General features: G+C 65.0%; 1 protein-coding gene across 4 annotated transcripts; it reads right to left on the minus strand.

Moving 5' to 3' along the window:
• Positions 1–1,857: 1,857 nt before the first annotated feature.
• SCARF2 (scavenger receptor class F member 2) lies at positions 1,858–13,865 on the minus strand. Of its 4 annotated transcripts, none has more exons than XM_045887161.3 (11): positions 13,628–13,865; positions 8,599–8,657; positions 8,393–8,494; positions 7,681–8,200; positions 7,336–7,554; positions 7,061–7,189; positions 6,337–6,440; positions 6,139–6,256; positions 5,808–5,938; positions 4,454–4,606; positions 1,858–3,560 (listed from the first exon to the last, which is right to left on the minus strand). In XM_045887161.3, the coding sequence occupies exons 1-11, from the start codon at positions 13,795–13,797 to the stop codon at positions 2,653–2,655; spliced, it is 2,613 nt and encodes an 870-aa protein (XP_045743117.1). In that variant the 5' UTR covers positions 13,798–13,865; the 3' UTR covers positions 1,858–2,652. The 4 variants fall into 4 exon arrangements, with proteins under 4 accessions (XP_045743117.1, XP_045743118.1, XP_064434106.1 ...); XM_045887162.3 differs by having other exon boundaries at positions 5,808–5,923; positions 13,628–13,864; XM_064578036.1 differs by lacking the exon at positions 8,393–8,494.
• Between the last annotated feature and the right edge of the window lie 580 nt (positions 13,866–14,445).

Below are 14,445 nucleotides of genomic sequence, written 5' to 3' on the forward strand. Positions count from 1 at the left end.
GCTACCAGATGTGGGTCCTGTGGTCCCCGTCCCCATGGCAACGGAGGTTCCAGCAGCCGCGGTTCCCTTCTGTGGCGCCTTCCCTGGAAGCTGGCACTGCCGCGGGCCGAGGGGGGGGGGGCGGGAGGAAGCGGCCGTCGAGTGGGGGCGGGGTTGTTGAGGGGTCTTGGCAGCTCCCTCCCCGGGGGGGCTACCCGGATCATCCTGGGGGGTTTCTTGGCCTAGTTCCTGGAAGCCACAGCATCCTGCCCGCAGTGGGGGCAGGCGGCAGAGGCCGGCTGCTGGAAGTACGGGATGTGCCCCTGCTCTGTGAGGCACCCACTCCGAGGGAATCCCGAAGGTCAAGGTCTTGGGCACCTGGAGGGTTCCTGGGGCAGGGAGAGCAGGGGCCCCAGGAAAGGCCCCGTCTATGTGACCACTCTGGTTGCCCCACACCATGCTGACCCAGACTGCGGGGACAGGGAGAGCTAGAGCTAAGGTGTGGGGGTCAGGGAGGGTCAATGTGGGCCTCCCTGGGGGTGCGGGGTGCAGAGCAAGACTGTCGCTTCAACCACCACACTGCCCTCCCCCACCCCCCTCAGTCACTCCCCTGCCTTTGCTGGGCCCAGCTGGGCATCTGCCTCTCCTGGCCATCTTCAAGCCTGCGTTCTCAACCCCAGCAGCCAGCAGGGCCTGGTGCCCAAAAGCACCAGCCACAGGGCCACGGCTGGGAGTGTGCCCGGCTGGCCAGAGGGAAGCCTGCATTCCACATGCTCCTGACCAGGCCAAATGCCAGGACTATGTCCACGAAAGCCACATCAGATGTCCCGCCCACTGCATGAGGCCATCTCCACTCAGGTGGCTAAGCCCCTGTATGGGTCACTGAAGTTGACCTCAATGTGATCCCTGAGCTGCCGGCATTGGTCAGACCCTATACTACGCTGGGAGCTGCAGGAAGGTGGCGGGGGGGGGGGGGGGGGGGGGGGCGTTCTGGGGAGATGATTGGAGGATCTTGGCAGAATCTCCCGATCAAAACTGCTGGGCATCAAGATGGAAAGAGACCTGCTGGGCAGAGGCAGGGGGATGGGAGAAACCCAGATGGACAGAGGCCAGTGGGTACCCTAGAAATTAAGGCTTTGTAGCCCAGGCAGGTCACTGGGGAGGCCTGCCGTAGGGCCAGAAGCAGTGAAGATGGTGCGGCTCTGCCGGGGGGGGGGGGGGGGGGGTGCGCAAATGGTCACAGATAGAAGTCTGGGCCAGAGCAGGGACTGCCTGCGAGGCCAGCCAGGGCTCTGGGCCAGGCACGCTCCCTTCCCTCTCCCCCGCCTCCCTCAGCTTGGTGGGGAGGGCGGGTGAGAGTTTCCGGCTGAGGACAAGGAGCCCATTGAGGCAGACAGCAGGGCTCTGTGCAGGGCCAGACCATCTTGTTTGTGCCTGACGAGGCCTGGCTGGAGCTGTGCCTGTGGCCCACTGCCCCCTGGCCCCAGCCTCTGACCTGCCCCAGCCACACCAAACAGCTGGGAACCCCCAAGTGTAACAGCAGTGGCCGGTGGGAGAAGCACCGTTCAGAAGCAGCCCCAGGCGCAAACTCCCTGTAGCCAAGGAACTCCGCCTTATCTGTTCTGGTCCATCGTTCATCCTAGGCTTCCAGGCGAGAATGGGGTGGCCAAGGTGGGTGCCCAATAAACTTGATAAATAAATGATGGGCCGATGGACACCACCCACTTCCAACTTGGTCCCAAGAAACCCACACCTGGGCTTCCAGGCTCCGCTTAGGTAGAGGAATCTTGCGCATGCGTGCTGGCTGGAAGAGGTCACACGAATTCTTTGAGGGAAGATCCTTGCACGAGGAAGCGCAGATAGGAAGCAAGCAAAGCACAGGAGAAAAAAAAGGCACTTTATTAAGAAAGCTTTGGCCAAGCCCCTGCCGGGAGGAGCCCATCCTGGGGCACCCGGATGGGGTGGGAGCAGCCCTGCCGGGGGCCTATAAATACATCTCCTCGGACCACTGGAGTCGCCCCTCGGATTCCCGCGGCATGTGGGGTGGGGGTGGGGGGGCCATCAAAACCAGCTCGACAGCTGAGGGGCCAGGGCTAGGGAGGCTGGGGCTGGGGGCGCAGGGAGGGGAAGTAGGGAGGGGGGACAGGCCGGGCCCAGGGGACGCTGAACCCCCTGAGGAGCAGAGACCAGCCCTCCTCCCCAGGCTCCAGTCAACCAGATGCCCTCGGCCTGGCCAGTGGAAGTAGCCTTCGGCTACCGTCAAGGAAAGAGGCCTCTAGCCAGAGGCGCCAGGCCCTGGCCAATGAGAGGCAGCCGAGACTTAAGTGCTTCTGGCCTCAACCAATGAGAGGGTACCCCAGCCCAGTGCACTCTGGGCCAGTAAGAGGTGGTCTCTCGGCCTTTGAGACCCTGGCTGGTCGGAGCCCTCGGCCAATGGGAAGGGAGTCGCCTGCTAAGCGCCTGTCAGGCCTCGACCAATGGAATGGGGTCTTCCCGCCCGCCGGAGCCTGAGCCAATGAGACGCAGCCTCCCGCCCGGCTGCTCCGGGCCGAGGTCCCGGGAGGCCGCCGTGGCCTGCCCGCCGCGGGGCACGTCGGGCGGGCGCGGAATGCGGGGTGGCAAGCAGCGCTGCTAAGCCTGGGGAACCTGCGGGCACGGCCGGGCCACCGCCTGCTACAGGGTGGGCGCGCCCGCCCTGCCCAGCTCGCCCGCCGCTTCCCGGCTCTTCTTGCGCGGCGGCTTCTGGATGGGGGTCTTCTTCCGGGGGGTGTCAGGCGCGGGCGCGCCGGCCGCCACCTTCTCGGGCCCCGGGGCCTCTGGCGCAGGGGACGCGCGGGCCGGCGAGGCGGGCAGCACCGAGCGCTTGGCCTTCTGCGGCGGCGCCGGCTTCTCTCGCGGGCCCTGCGCGCCCGGAGCCCCTTCGGCGCGGCCCAGGCTGCGAGTCTTGTCGCGCAGCTCCGCGGCCAGCATGGAGGCGGCCGCGGGCGCGCTGCGCGGGGGACCGCCAGCGTCCATGGGCTCCGAGAGGCCGGGGCCGCGACCCCGCGCCCGAGCCCTAGGCGGCGAGGGGGCGGCGAAGGCTGGCCCCTCCTCCGCCAGCCCCGGGGGCCGAGGCGTCGGGTCGCGGGCGCGGGGGCTGCCGGGCTCATCCGGGCGCGCCGACGTGTCGCTGGGCGTCCGTTTCCTCTTGCTGGGACTGGGCGCGGCCTCGGGTCCCGAGAGTGGCGGTGAGGGCGCACCGGCAGCGGCAGCGGCACCGTGCTTGCCGTGGATCCAGGACACTTTGGGCTTGGTGGCAGGGTCGGGTGGAGGCGGCTTCCTGCGCTCGGGAGATGGCGAAAGCGACAGGCCCCCAGCCTCGCCCCGGGCCCGGGCCGGCCGGGCCTCGCGCCGGGCCACGCGCGCATACAGCGCCCCGCCGGGCCCCTCCACGCTAGACGCCGACCGCTCGCTGTCAGAGGACGCGGGGAGGGGCGTCGCCTCCTCTGTGGACGCCGGCGTGGTCACCGGTGGGGGGGATGACGCCAGCGCCTCGGTAGGGGCGGTGGGGGGCTCTGCGTCCCGGCTCTCGGTTGCGGTCTCTGACAAGGGAAGAAGAGCTGACGGTCACGGCCTCCACAGGGAGCTCGGCCGTCCAGCCTTCAGGCAAAACCCTCACCTTCCTCCTCCTCTTCCCCGCCCCAGGTGATGCTCAGTCGCCCTGGCATCTAGACACGCCTGGAGAAATCACAACACCAACCACAAACTTAGTTCTGAGCCCCCAGGTTGTGCTGCCGAGTGCTGGGGAGTGAGGAGCAACATTCCTGGGGCTCAAGCCCCAACCTTGGCCTGGCCTTGCACCCCTCCCCCACCACATCCCCAACCTGGGGCGCCACATCATCAAATATGACCTTGGAACACCTCCAAGGGGATTCATTATTCCTCATTAAGAGATAAGGCTTCTAAGGCTCAGAGAGGTTAGTCACCTCCCCAAGGTCACCCAGGGAGATAGCCAGGGCACGAGAGAGGCCAAGGCCAGAAAACCAGCCAGTGAGGCTCCTTCCAGAAGTCTGTGGGCCAAAACTTTAGGCAAAAGTGTGCCCCATACCCTGTAGGCCATCGGCTCCTATCTCCTCTGCCATTTCCTACCCAGGCCCAGAACCTTCTCTATGAATGGCCTCCCCAGTAAGTGAATCTGGGCTGTGGCTAGAGACCAGAGAGCCCACCCACCTCCCCAGATCCTACCCCAGTCCAGCACTGAGCAGCACAGAACCGCACTCCGTAGCCTCAGCTCTGTGTCCAACCCCCAGTTAAGAGCATCACCACAATGTAATGTATGGGGATTAACATAAGAATAAAAAAAAAATTAAAGAAAAAAAAAAAGAGCATCACCACACCCTCCCTCCCCATGCTGTCTGTCCCGAGGAGCCTGGAGATCTTTTCAGCTGGAACATTTCATTTGCCTGGAGGGAGGCCCAAGCAGAGCCCTACTCACCCTCGTGGGGTACGCAGTACACAGGACCCTCATCAGTGGTGTCAAAGGAGGAGAAGGAGGCCCGGGAGGACCATGATGGCGAGGGCTGCTCCAACCCCGACGGTGGCTCCAGGAAGCTACAGTTGAGTGTGTTATCCAGGTCGTGATGGGCCACTGGGGAAGGAGGGAGGCACAGCTGCCAGGGGCCCCCACCCTGCCCTGGCCTGTGCCCTCACTAGCCCTCTTGCAACAAATGGTGGAGTAACCAAGACCAGCCCTACCCTAAGACTGTGGATAGAACAGGCAATTCAACAGGCAGAGTGACACTGGACCAGGACAGGAGAATGGGTAGAGGTGAGCTGGTAAAAAGAAGGAACAACGTGGTCAAAGATGCAAGGCTAGTGTGTGCAGCCAGGAAGCTGAACAAGGATGGGCTGAAGTGTTGGAAAAAGAGGGCCAGAGAGAACCCCTGGCTGGGACAGGCCATCAGGGCCTCCAAGCCATGTTCAGACCCTGCCTTGTGGGACCCAAGGACCCAGAGCCACCTCTGCTGAGTGGGCCAAGGGGTTTTCTCAGCTGTTTCCATCTTTTTTTTTTAAGATTTTATTTATTTGTTTGTTTGTTTGTTTATTTGACAGAGAGCGATTACAGGCAGGGAGAGCAGCAGGCAGAGGCAGAGGGAGAAGCAGGCTCCCCGCTGAGCAGAGAGCCCAATGATCCCAGGACCCCGGGATCATGACCTGAGTGGAAGACAGACGCTTAACTGACTGAACCACCCAGGAGTCCCAGCTGTTTCCATCTTTACCTCCCAGGAGATGAGTCTCCCCCTCCCCTTCATCTTCAGAAACAAGTGGCAAAGAGGGAGAGTCCACTCCTGGTGTGGCTCAGTGCAGACAGACAGACAGAAGCACCTGCCTCCCAACTGCAGTCCTGACTAGGGTGGGGGAGCCATGGAACCAGCCTGCCCACCTTCCAGAAAGGACCCAGAGCACTTCAGGCGGGTGTGGGGCGCTCCTTGTAGCAGGGTTTCCACGCACAGGTCGGACCTACCACCCCCACTCGGGCCCCACCCCCGCCAGCCCGCGTTCACCTGCAGCTACCCACCAGGACTTACAGTGCACTCCTACAGATCGTAGGGGTGCTGCCCACTGCGATGTCTACACACTGCAGATGCAATCACTCCCACTCACCTAAACAGGGCCCAAACCTCCCACACCGGCCTGCACACCTAGGACTCCTGCCTTCCTCCCCGGGCTCGCCGGTATCAGAAGCCCCTCTTTGCGTCCCTCCCCAGCCTACCCACATCAACACTCAAGGCCCCATATGTCCTGCATCGGGAGGTGTTCCCCCAGAGACCCCGTGCCGATATCCTTACCTACGACCTTGGGCAGCTTCTGCCTGCGGAGCGGGATCCGGGGCAGCTTCATGCTGATGCGGCTGAAGCGACCGCACAATCGCTGCGGCGCCTTCTTCCTCCCGAGCGTGAGCTCCCTGCGGGGGCGGGGCCTGAGTAAAGGGGCGGGGCCTGGATGGGACAGCTGGATCTCGGCGGGAGCCCTGACTCAGGAAGGGCGGGGCCTGAGCTAAAGATAGGCAGTGCCACACCCCGGGGCGGGGCCCGGGGCCCGGGGGCCGGGGTAGGGCGCGCGGCGCTACCGACAGGGTACGGCCTGAGCCCTGGAGAGCCGGCTGGCGTCGGGCCTCACCGGCGCGTCGGGTCCTTGCCGCGGCAGGCGCAGCAGCAGCCGAGCAGCGAGAGCAGCAGGCCGAGGAGCAGCGCAAGCAACGCACCCGCGCCCATCACGCCCTTGCGCTGGTTGGTCTCTGTGGGAAGGCACCGGGGTCAGCGCGGGTGCCGGCACCCCTGGCATCCCCCTCAACAGGCTGCCCCCTCAACGACTCACCCAGGCGGCAGGCACCAGTGACCGGGTCGCACGAGTCCTCGTGGCAGCTGCAGGCCTGGGCGCAGTCCACCCCGTGGAGCCCAGGCGGGCACGTCAGGTTACAGCTGCAGGGGCACGGGGTCAGGGAGGGCCACAGCAGCCCTCCGTGATGCCCCTCGCCCTCACCCCTGCCGCCAGCTAGCCGCGGTCCCCGAGGCGGGTTCTCTATCTCCATGCTCTAGGGTTTGATGCCCACCACCACCGCCGGGCATACACTGGATGATGAGTGTTTCGGAAATGAATGTGTTGCACAAACAGCGGGATGGGATCTGGGGGACAGGGCCTGTGGTCGCTCGGCCTCAGTGTCCACTTCTGGGGCTAACTCTTGGGTGGGTGAGAAGAGGGGCTGCCAGACCACTCATGGCTGTAAGTGGAGTTCTCTGCTCTCTCTGCACTAGCTCGGGGTCACCTCAACCCTGTAGTCCTCAGAAGCCCACTGACCACAGGCGGAACTAGTTGCCAGATCCCGCTCTGAGCGCCGGCTCCACACCACGGCAGGAAACTGCCCCCCAACCCACGCCCCCAAAGAGCCTGACAGCACTCCCTAGCTGCGGTAAGAGGACCTAGGCAGAAGGGCCGAGCCTGGGTCTCATCTATTCGGCCACCATTAGCAGCACCTGGGGTCTGGCTGGATCCCTGTGACATGTACGTATCCCCTAACCCCCTCTGGGTCTCCGGCACTCACTGGGGCCCGTGGACGCCGGGGCTGCACAGGCAACGCCCCGACTGGAAGTCGCAGTGGCCGCTGCCGCAGTCGGCGCACACAAATGCACAGTCCTCGCCGTAAGTGCCATTGCTGCACTTGGTCTCGCACCTCGGAACGCGGGGGAGAGGGAGTCAGCGGAAATGCGAGCAAACGAAACCGAAGCCCATAGTGCCCTCCGCGGAGAGCATTCGGAGACTGGCGGGGCTAGGGGGCTGCGTGCCTGGGACACATTCGGTCATGGGCTGCTTGCTCACCGGTCGCCGATCCAGCCCGCGTTGCAGCGCGTGCACTTGCCAGTGACGTGGTTGCAGGCATGCCCGTCGCGGCAGGGCGGGCAGCGGTGGCCGCAGCCCTCGCCATAGAAGCCGGTGGCGCACGGCTGGTCGCACTTGGTGCCGTTCCAGCCGGGCTCGCAAGTCAGGCAGCGGCCCTCGGCCACCGTGCAAGGCTGCTGGCCTTTGCACTGGCCGCATCTGGGGAAGGGCGGGAGGCTAGGCGGGGCCCAGAGCCGCCTCACCCGCCCCGCCCCACCCCGTCCCCTTCGGCGCTCCGCCCCCCCCCCCCCGCCCCTCCTCCCAGGTCAGGGGCCCCGCGCTTACCGGCGGCGGCAGCCCAGGCCGTAGAAGCCGGCAGGGCACGGCTCCCGGCAGTACTTGCCCCGGTAGCCCGGCTCGCAGGCGCACGTGCCGTCCACAGGGTGGCAGCGGCCGCGAAAGCACTGGCAGTAGCGCTCGCAGCGCGCGCCAAACGTGCGCTCGCGACACTGGCAGCGGCCGCTCTGTTGCTCGCACGGCGACGTGTTGCAGGCGCACTGATTGTTGCAGCTGCGGCCCCACCAGCCTGCCTGGCACAGGCACGCGCCCGTCTGTGGGTCGCAGCGCGACGTGGCGCTGCAGTAGCACGCGCTGGCGCACTGCGCGCCCCACCAGCCAGGCTCGCAGCGACACGCGCCGCTCCGCGGGTGGCACACGCCATGCTGGCACTGGCACGCATGCTCGCAGCGTGCGCCCCAGCGCCGCGCGTGACACGTACACTGGCCCGTCACGTCTTCGCACTGCCCATGCGGGTGGCAGATACACAGCTCTTTGCAGTCAGGGCCCCAGAACTGGCGCGGGCACTCTGCAGGGGCGGGCAGAGAGGGTGTCAGGCCAGGGTGCTCGCGAGGGAGCCCGGATCCAGCCAGAACCTCCCCGCGTCCCGCCCTCCGCCTTTGGGGACCGTCCCCCATGCCGGATCCCGTCTCCCGATCAGACGCCTCCCCGGTCACGGGCCCTGCCCCACTGCCCAGCGCCCACCCGGATCCTCGCTCACTGGTGTCGCAGTTGGCACCGAAGTAGCCATGGCGGCAGCGGCACTCGCCGGGCCGCACGCACACTTCGTTCTCCGAGCACGTGGAGTTGCCCTCGCACACCGCTGCGGAGGAGAGGGGCCTGAGCTGCCGCCTGGCCTGCCCCCGCACTATCCCCTCCTCTCGTGTCCCTGCCCCCCTGCCCAGGTCCCCAGGCTGCCCCACTCACCGACCCCACACTCGTCGCCCTGCTGCCTCCAGCCGGCGCAACACGTGGGCTCCTGGGAGCTGCAGGCAGAGAAATGGCTCCTGAGCCTGAGCCCCAAGCCCCGTCCTTGCTAAGGCTCGCCAGCGACCTCCACCCTGCCCACAGGAGCTGCTTATGGAGGCCCTGCCGCATGCCAGGTACTGAGGGAAGTTCAGGAAACTGCCAGCAAATAAGACACAGACCCCAGCCCTGGAGCAGACACTGGGAGGCAGCAGAGGGCAGACCACCAAGGGATCTAACCCCCAAGAACTTGTCAGTCCCCTCCATGAGGGGTCTTCCCTCCCCGCCCTGCATCCCACCTAACTCCTCTGTGACACCACCCCTCCCCACCTAGGCCTGAGGAAAGAACCCCAGGGGTCCCAGAAGGAGCTGGTGAGAGGTCCTTGAGTCTCCGGGACCTGCTTCAAGTGGCATCGCTGGCGGCGGCGGGGGTCCGGCCAGATGGGTGTCAGGATCTTGATGTGACATGACCTGGACAGCAGGGACTGGTGGGGCCAGATGGGCACACCTGGATACCCAGGTGGCAGATGTGCAGCCTCTGACAGAGGTGTCCACTCAGTGGAGGGGCAGGCGTACCCGGGGAGTCCTCCACGACAGCAAGTAACGCAACACGTGAGGGGTCCAGAGCACCAGGGCAAGACTTGGGATGGAGGGAGGAGATACTAGAGCATCTATTTATGTGTTTTAAAGATCTTGTTTTAATTTTATTTGGTTTTACAAGGTACACGGTGTGACCTCAGTAGGAGGTAAATACGTTATGACTGTTGCATTTCAGGGTAGTGCAGCCTACCCAACCCTGGGCCCAAAAGTCTGCAGGCCCTGCCAGAGTGATGCATACCACCGGAGAGAGCGCTTGGGGCTTGAGATGGGGTGTGCCCACATTGGGGGAGCAAAGGAGCCTGAGAAGGAAGAGACACTCAGGCTGCAGGTTCTTGGGTCCCATCAGGCCTAGAACTTCGCCCAGATCTTAAAGGCACATAGCAGCCATTCATACTTCAGAGAAAAAGGAGTATACTCCTTCAGAAGGGTCTCATCCAGAACCAGGATGTGGTGTTGGAAGGAAGTTGGAAAGAGGCCTGAGACCCTGGTGGGTAGAACTGGCTGGGAAGGGAAAAACTGCAGGTGCCCATATCATGCCCCTCAAAATGCCCCCCCAGCCATTCCCCAGCAGAGAGCATCACCAACACCCTGGATGGGCCCCCACCCCACCCAAAGGGTTTGATTCTCCTTCAGGCCAAAGATGAGGAGATTTGGGAACAGGAACCATAAAATCCCGAACTGCAAGGGGTGGACCCAGCTTCTTTTCTACAAATGAAAAAGGAAACCAGGCCCGAGAACACAAAGCAGGCTTGGCCCCCACCATTGTTTCCAGCTACCCAGCCCGGCCACACGACTCACAGGTGCCCACCTGCAGGCAGAGCCAAATCCGCCAGCCTATCACCCTCCTGCCCTTTCTGCCAGTTCAGAACCCAGGTCTCTGGGTGGACAGCCTCTGCAGGTGGCCCTCCTATAGGCGGCCTTGCCGGATGGCCAGCTGGGATGGCCCTGGAAGCCCTGACCACTTTCTGCCCTGCCCTGGCTGTGGTTGGGAGTCTGGTTTGGGGGCCACACGAAGCTGGATTTGATGCCTGTGTGACTTTGGGCACAGAACGTCACCTCTCTGACTGTCAGACTCCTTATTTGTAGAATGGGGCCCAAGGGTCCGGAGGGAGTATTAAGAAAACCAAGATGTCAAGCGTTTGGCAAGAACTCAGAGCTCAGCCAAGGCCACAGACTGCTCTCCAGCCCATGCTGTGCAGGTTCCAGGAAACCCCTGAGTTCCCCTGGTCCTGCCTCCCGCCCCCAGCATGGCTGGCACCTCGGCCCCACCCAGCAGAGCTACCCCTGGCAGGATGGAGTGCACGTGGGCTCAGCAGGACCATGAGGATGAGACTGTGGGTCAGCTGCCTTTCCTTCTGGGAGGGCTGACAGACGAGGCCAGGCTCGGGGCTGGGGGGAGGGGGGGCAAGCCCACCCTCTCCAGAGCTTACAAAAGTGAGATGAGGAGAAAAATGGCCTGGTGCAGGGGATAGTTCCCATACCTGAGCTCTAAGTTAGTGAGACCCTAGGGAGCCAGGCCACAGGCTGGGCCAGGCCCCTTAGCAAGCGGGCCTTGCCTCGGGCTGCCCCCTCTAGAGATCACTGTCATTGCAAACAAAATGGCCATGATTCAAACCGTGTGATCTTGAACCTGCCCATGCCAATGCAGCAAAGCAGCCTGGGAGAACTGCTCACTCACTGTGCCCAAGTCCACATTCTCTCTCCAATCCAGCCTGGAGGCTGCCTACCATACCACTTGGGATCCTATACTTCCCTGCTCTCCTCCTGCCCCCCCCATACCCCTCCTCTGGTTTCTGCCCCCCTCCTTGGCTCTGTCATCTCCTCTCCTCTGTCCACTCCCTCAGGAAGCTCCCTGGGGCCCATCCAGCTGAGGTGCTGAAAATGCTCAGAGCCCTCCAGTGGGGCCCACCTCCCCAGACTGAATGCCGAGCCGCCCCCAAACAAAGCCTTCCCCATCTCAGGTAGTGCAATCCTTCTAGGCTGGGAGCCCGAAACTCCAGAGGCATCGGCTCTGCGACGACTGAGACAGCACACACCCGTTTCATGGAGAAACACGCCGCTCTACCTTCCAAACTGGATCTAGGAGGGGATGAGCCACTTCCTCCTCTGCCCCAGCCTTGTGAGAGCCACCCTCACTCCCCCTGGTTTCTCCTGACTTCCTAGCTGGTTCCTCCTTTTAACCTCCTGAGCCAAGTTCATCTGCCACTTAGCAGCCAAACCTGGTCAGATCCCAACCCTCCTCTGTGCAATTCCCCTGGGTGTTCCCATGGCCCTCAAAGAAAAAGCCCAGGTCCTCAGAGCAGTGGGCAGACCCGCTGTGGCCTGCCCACCCTCATTCTTTGGCCTCTCCTCCACCATCCCCCTCCCAGGCTCTGCCCAGCCCCCATGGCTCCTTTCTGTGCTTCCAGAAGCCCCTGGCACTTAGAGCCTTGCCCCCAGACACCAGAGGGCTCCACCTTCTCTCCTGCAGATCTCTGCCCACTCATCATCCCTCAGTGGGTGTCTCCAGATCACCCTAAAGGACACAGCACTCCCCAGCGGAACACCTCCTCCCCAGCACTTGCTAGATGTCAGATGACTTGTTGTAAGTCTCTTCCACTGCCGGGACAGTGGTATTTGTCTCAGCCGCTGTATCGCTGCACCAACCACAGGCCTGGCACACACAGTAGGTGCACGGGATTTTACTGACTGTGTATGCTCCCCTCTTCCGGTTCTCCTACCTCTGGGGAAAAAGAACCCCCGGTGGAAGCCTTGGACCGGTAATGAAAGAGATGGCCCAGACCCTGGGTGGGCAGTGGCCAGAGGTGGCAGTCCTTCCCATAAACCAACCCCACATATAATCGCAATCATCCCCTCTCCACTCCATGAGGGGGGTACCACCAACAACCCCATTTGACAGAGGCAGAGACACGCCCAGAGAGGTTAAGCGATTTGTCCTGGTCCGCACAGGTGGGGAGAAGTGGCACCAGGACCGGAAACCCAAACCCGGTGTCTGGGCTACTGAAACAGGCCGCCTCGTGGGGAGGTGCCCGGGCAACGGGACGCGGGAGCGAAAAGGTTCAGGCTCCCGACAGCTCGAGCCTGCCACCGGAGCCCCCAGCACGGAGCCCCATCGGGGAAGGAGGGCTGGCGGAGAGACAGGGCCGGCAGCGATCGCGCCCTCCCCCTCTCCAGGCACGGCCCCGCCCGCCACTGCCACTGCATTCCTGGGGCCAGGGAGGCCCGGGAGGCGGCGGCGGCGTCGATGTGAAGCAGATGGCGGGCCAGGCCGGCCCCCGCCCCGGAGGCGGGGCTCGCAGTGGGGAGGGGTCTGCGCGCCTCGGGAACCGAGCTCGGAAACCCCGCGCGGCCCCCTCGCAGCCCCTTGTCTGCGGCGACCGCCAAGCCCCCGGACGCGGCCTCCCAGGGCCCTGCGGCTCAGGGAGCCCCGACGGGACGCAGCCTGGGGCTCCGTGGCCGCCTCTCCAGCTTCCCGCCCGCCCGGTGCACCCCCCCCAACCGCCCCGGCTTGAGCCAAGACACCCCCACACGCCGGCTCCTTGGCCCCGGGTGGAGATGCCCTTGACCTCGCTATGGCCCCTGACCGGCCGACCAAGTCCTCCGAACCCTGCGCCCACTCCTAGCGTCCTGTCCTACGCTCCTTTTCCTCCGCGAAAGGTCTTCGGCCCGCCGCTCTCCGGCCAGGCCTGCCCACTGCCTGTCCCACGCTGGCTTCCCCAGCCGGCACCGCGTGGAGTCCCACGTCTGCGCGGCCCCTCCGAGCACCTAGTATCCCCACCCGGGAGTTCCATATCCGTCGGACCCCGGTGCACGTCATTGTCCTTTCGAATCCTGCTTCTGGTCCACTTGGAGCGCAGGCTCCTCAGTGCCCACCTCCATCACCACCCTCTTCCCACCCGCGCCAACTTCTAAGACACAAATCCCTCCTTCTGAGTCGCGCCAGCCTCAAGGTTCGCCGGCTCCCACCTCTCAGGAGCGCCGCTCCATCTCCACTCGACCCTCACCCTCCCTCCCGGCTCGAGCCACACTGGTGCCCGGGGCCTTTGCAAATGCCCTTCCATCGGCTTGGAATGCCCTTCCCCGACTTCACCCTACGCCTTCGCAACCCAGCCCAAGCGTTCCTTTTTCTCGGTCTGAAATCTCAGACACGGTATGTCACCCCTCGGGACGCCCACTGCACTCCGTTCTCCCCTCAACTGACTTCGCGTCTGGGGTAACCTCGGATGCACCGTCGTGGCCCGGCGCCCAGGCTCGGCCTGGAGAGGAGTCGGCGTCGGCGAGGGCGGCGGAAAGGACTAGAGCGGTTAGCTTAGGAAGGTCCCGGACGCCCCCTCCCCTCGGCCCCGAGCGTCCCCCGCGGCCCCCTCCCCCAGCCAGGCCGGGCTCCTACCCGGGCGCGCGGCACACGTTGCGGCCGCGCGGGTTCAGCTCCTGGGGCGCCGCGGGGCCGGGCAGCAGCCAGAGCAGCAGGAGCAGCAGCAGCGGCAGCAGCGGCGACGGCGGCCCCCCGGCTCCCCGGCGCCGCGCCGGCCCGGCCCCCCGGGGCCCTGCGCCCTCCATGCGGCGCGGGGCAGGCGCGGGGCGGGCGCGGGTGCGGCCGCAGCGAGAGCGGCCGGAAGCGGAGTGCGCAGCCGGGCGGGGGGCGGCAGGAGGGGCGCCGGGCCGGGCAGGAAATTCCACATCGGCTCCCTGATCCCGGGCCAGCCGCGGCCGGCCAGGCGGCAGCGCCCGCCCCGCGCGCCAGACCCCACCCTCCGGCCGCGCCACCGCCCCTCCGCGCGGCCCCCGCCCCCACGCGGCCGCTCGCAAACTTGGGGGCGAACTTGGAGGAGGCCCGCGGAGCGTTGGGAGAGGGCGGGGCCCGGGCGGGAGGGGGGCCCCTCCCAAGGAATCCCCAGTCCCCGAGCCTTTCCCCTCCCTCTCCAGGCACCCACCAGAGAAGTCACCCCTGCGCGCTCAGTGCGCGGCCAGGCCCGGGTAGGGAAAGGGGGTGAGGGTCGAGAACGCGACGCCCCACATCTCCCCCGGGCCTCGGAACCGGCCGGGGGAGGGAGGCCCGAAGACGGCCCAGATCAAGGCCGCAAGCCGGCCTCCGCTCCCCCCCGCGAAGCCCTTGTAGAGCTGGGCTGCGATGTTGGCTCCTCAGGCTCACTTCGGTGCAAAGCCTGCAGAGGACACCCGAACAGGATGCTTGAGGCCTATGGGTCG

Source organism: Mirounga angustirostris, unplaced genomic scaffold (genome assembly GCF_029215605.1).
Source record: "Mirounga angustirostris isolate CCGP_5_RB_7025 unplaced genomic scaffold, mMirAng1.0.hap1 SCAF_14, whole genome shotgun sequence".
In the NCBI taxonomy this organism is placed as follows: domain Eukaryota; kingdom Metazoa; phylum Chordata; class Mammalia; order Carnivora; family Phocidae; genus Mirounga; species Mirounga angustirostris.

What these genes read in the sequence shown, in the direction of transcription:
- SCARF2 (XM_045887161.3), bottom strand. Translation starts at nt 13,797, where the DNA reads ATGGAGGGCGCAGGGCCCCGGGGGGCCGGGCCGGCGCGGCGCCGGGGA. An exon ending in AACGTGTGCCGCGCGCCCGG is followed by an intron (nt 8,658 to 13,627) that starts GTAGGAGCCCGG and finishes CTCTGCCTGCAG; the next exon opens with CTCCCAGGAGCCCACGTGTT. An exon ending in CACTGGTGCCTGCCGCCTGG is followed by an intron (nt 6,257 to 6,336) that starts GTGAGTCGTTGA and finishes GCCTTCCCACAG; the next exon opens with AGACCAACCAGCGCAAGGGC.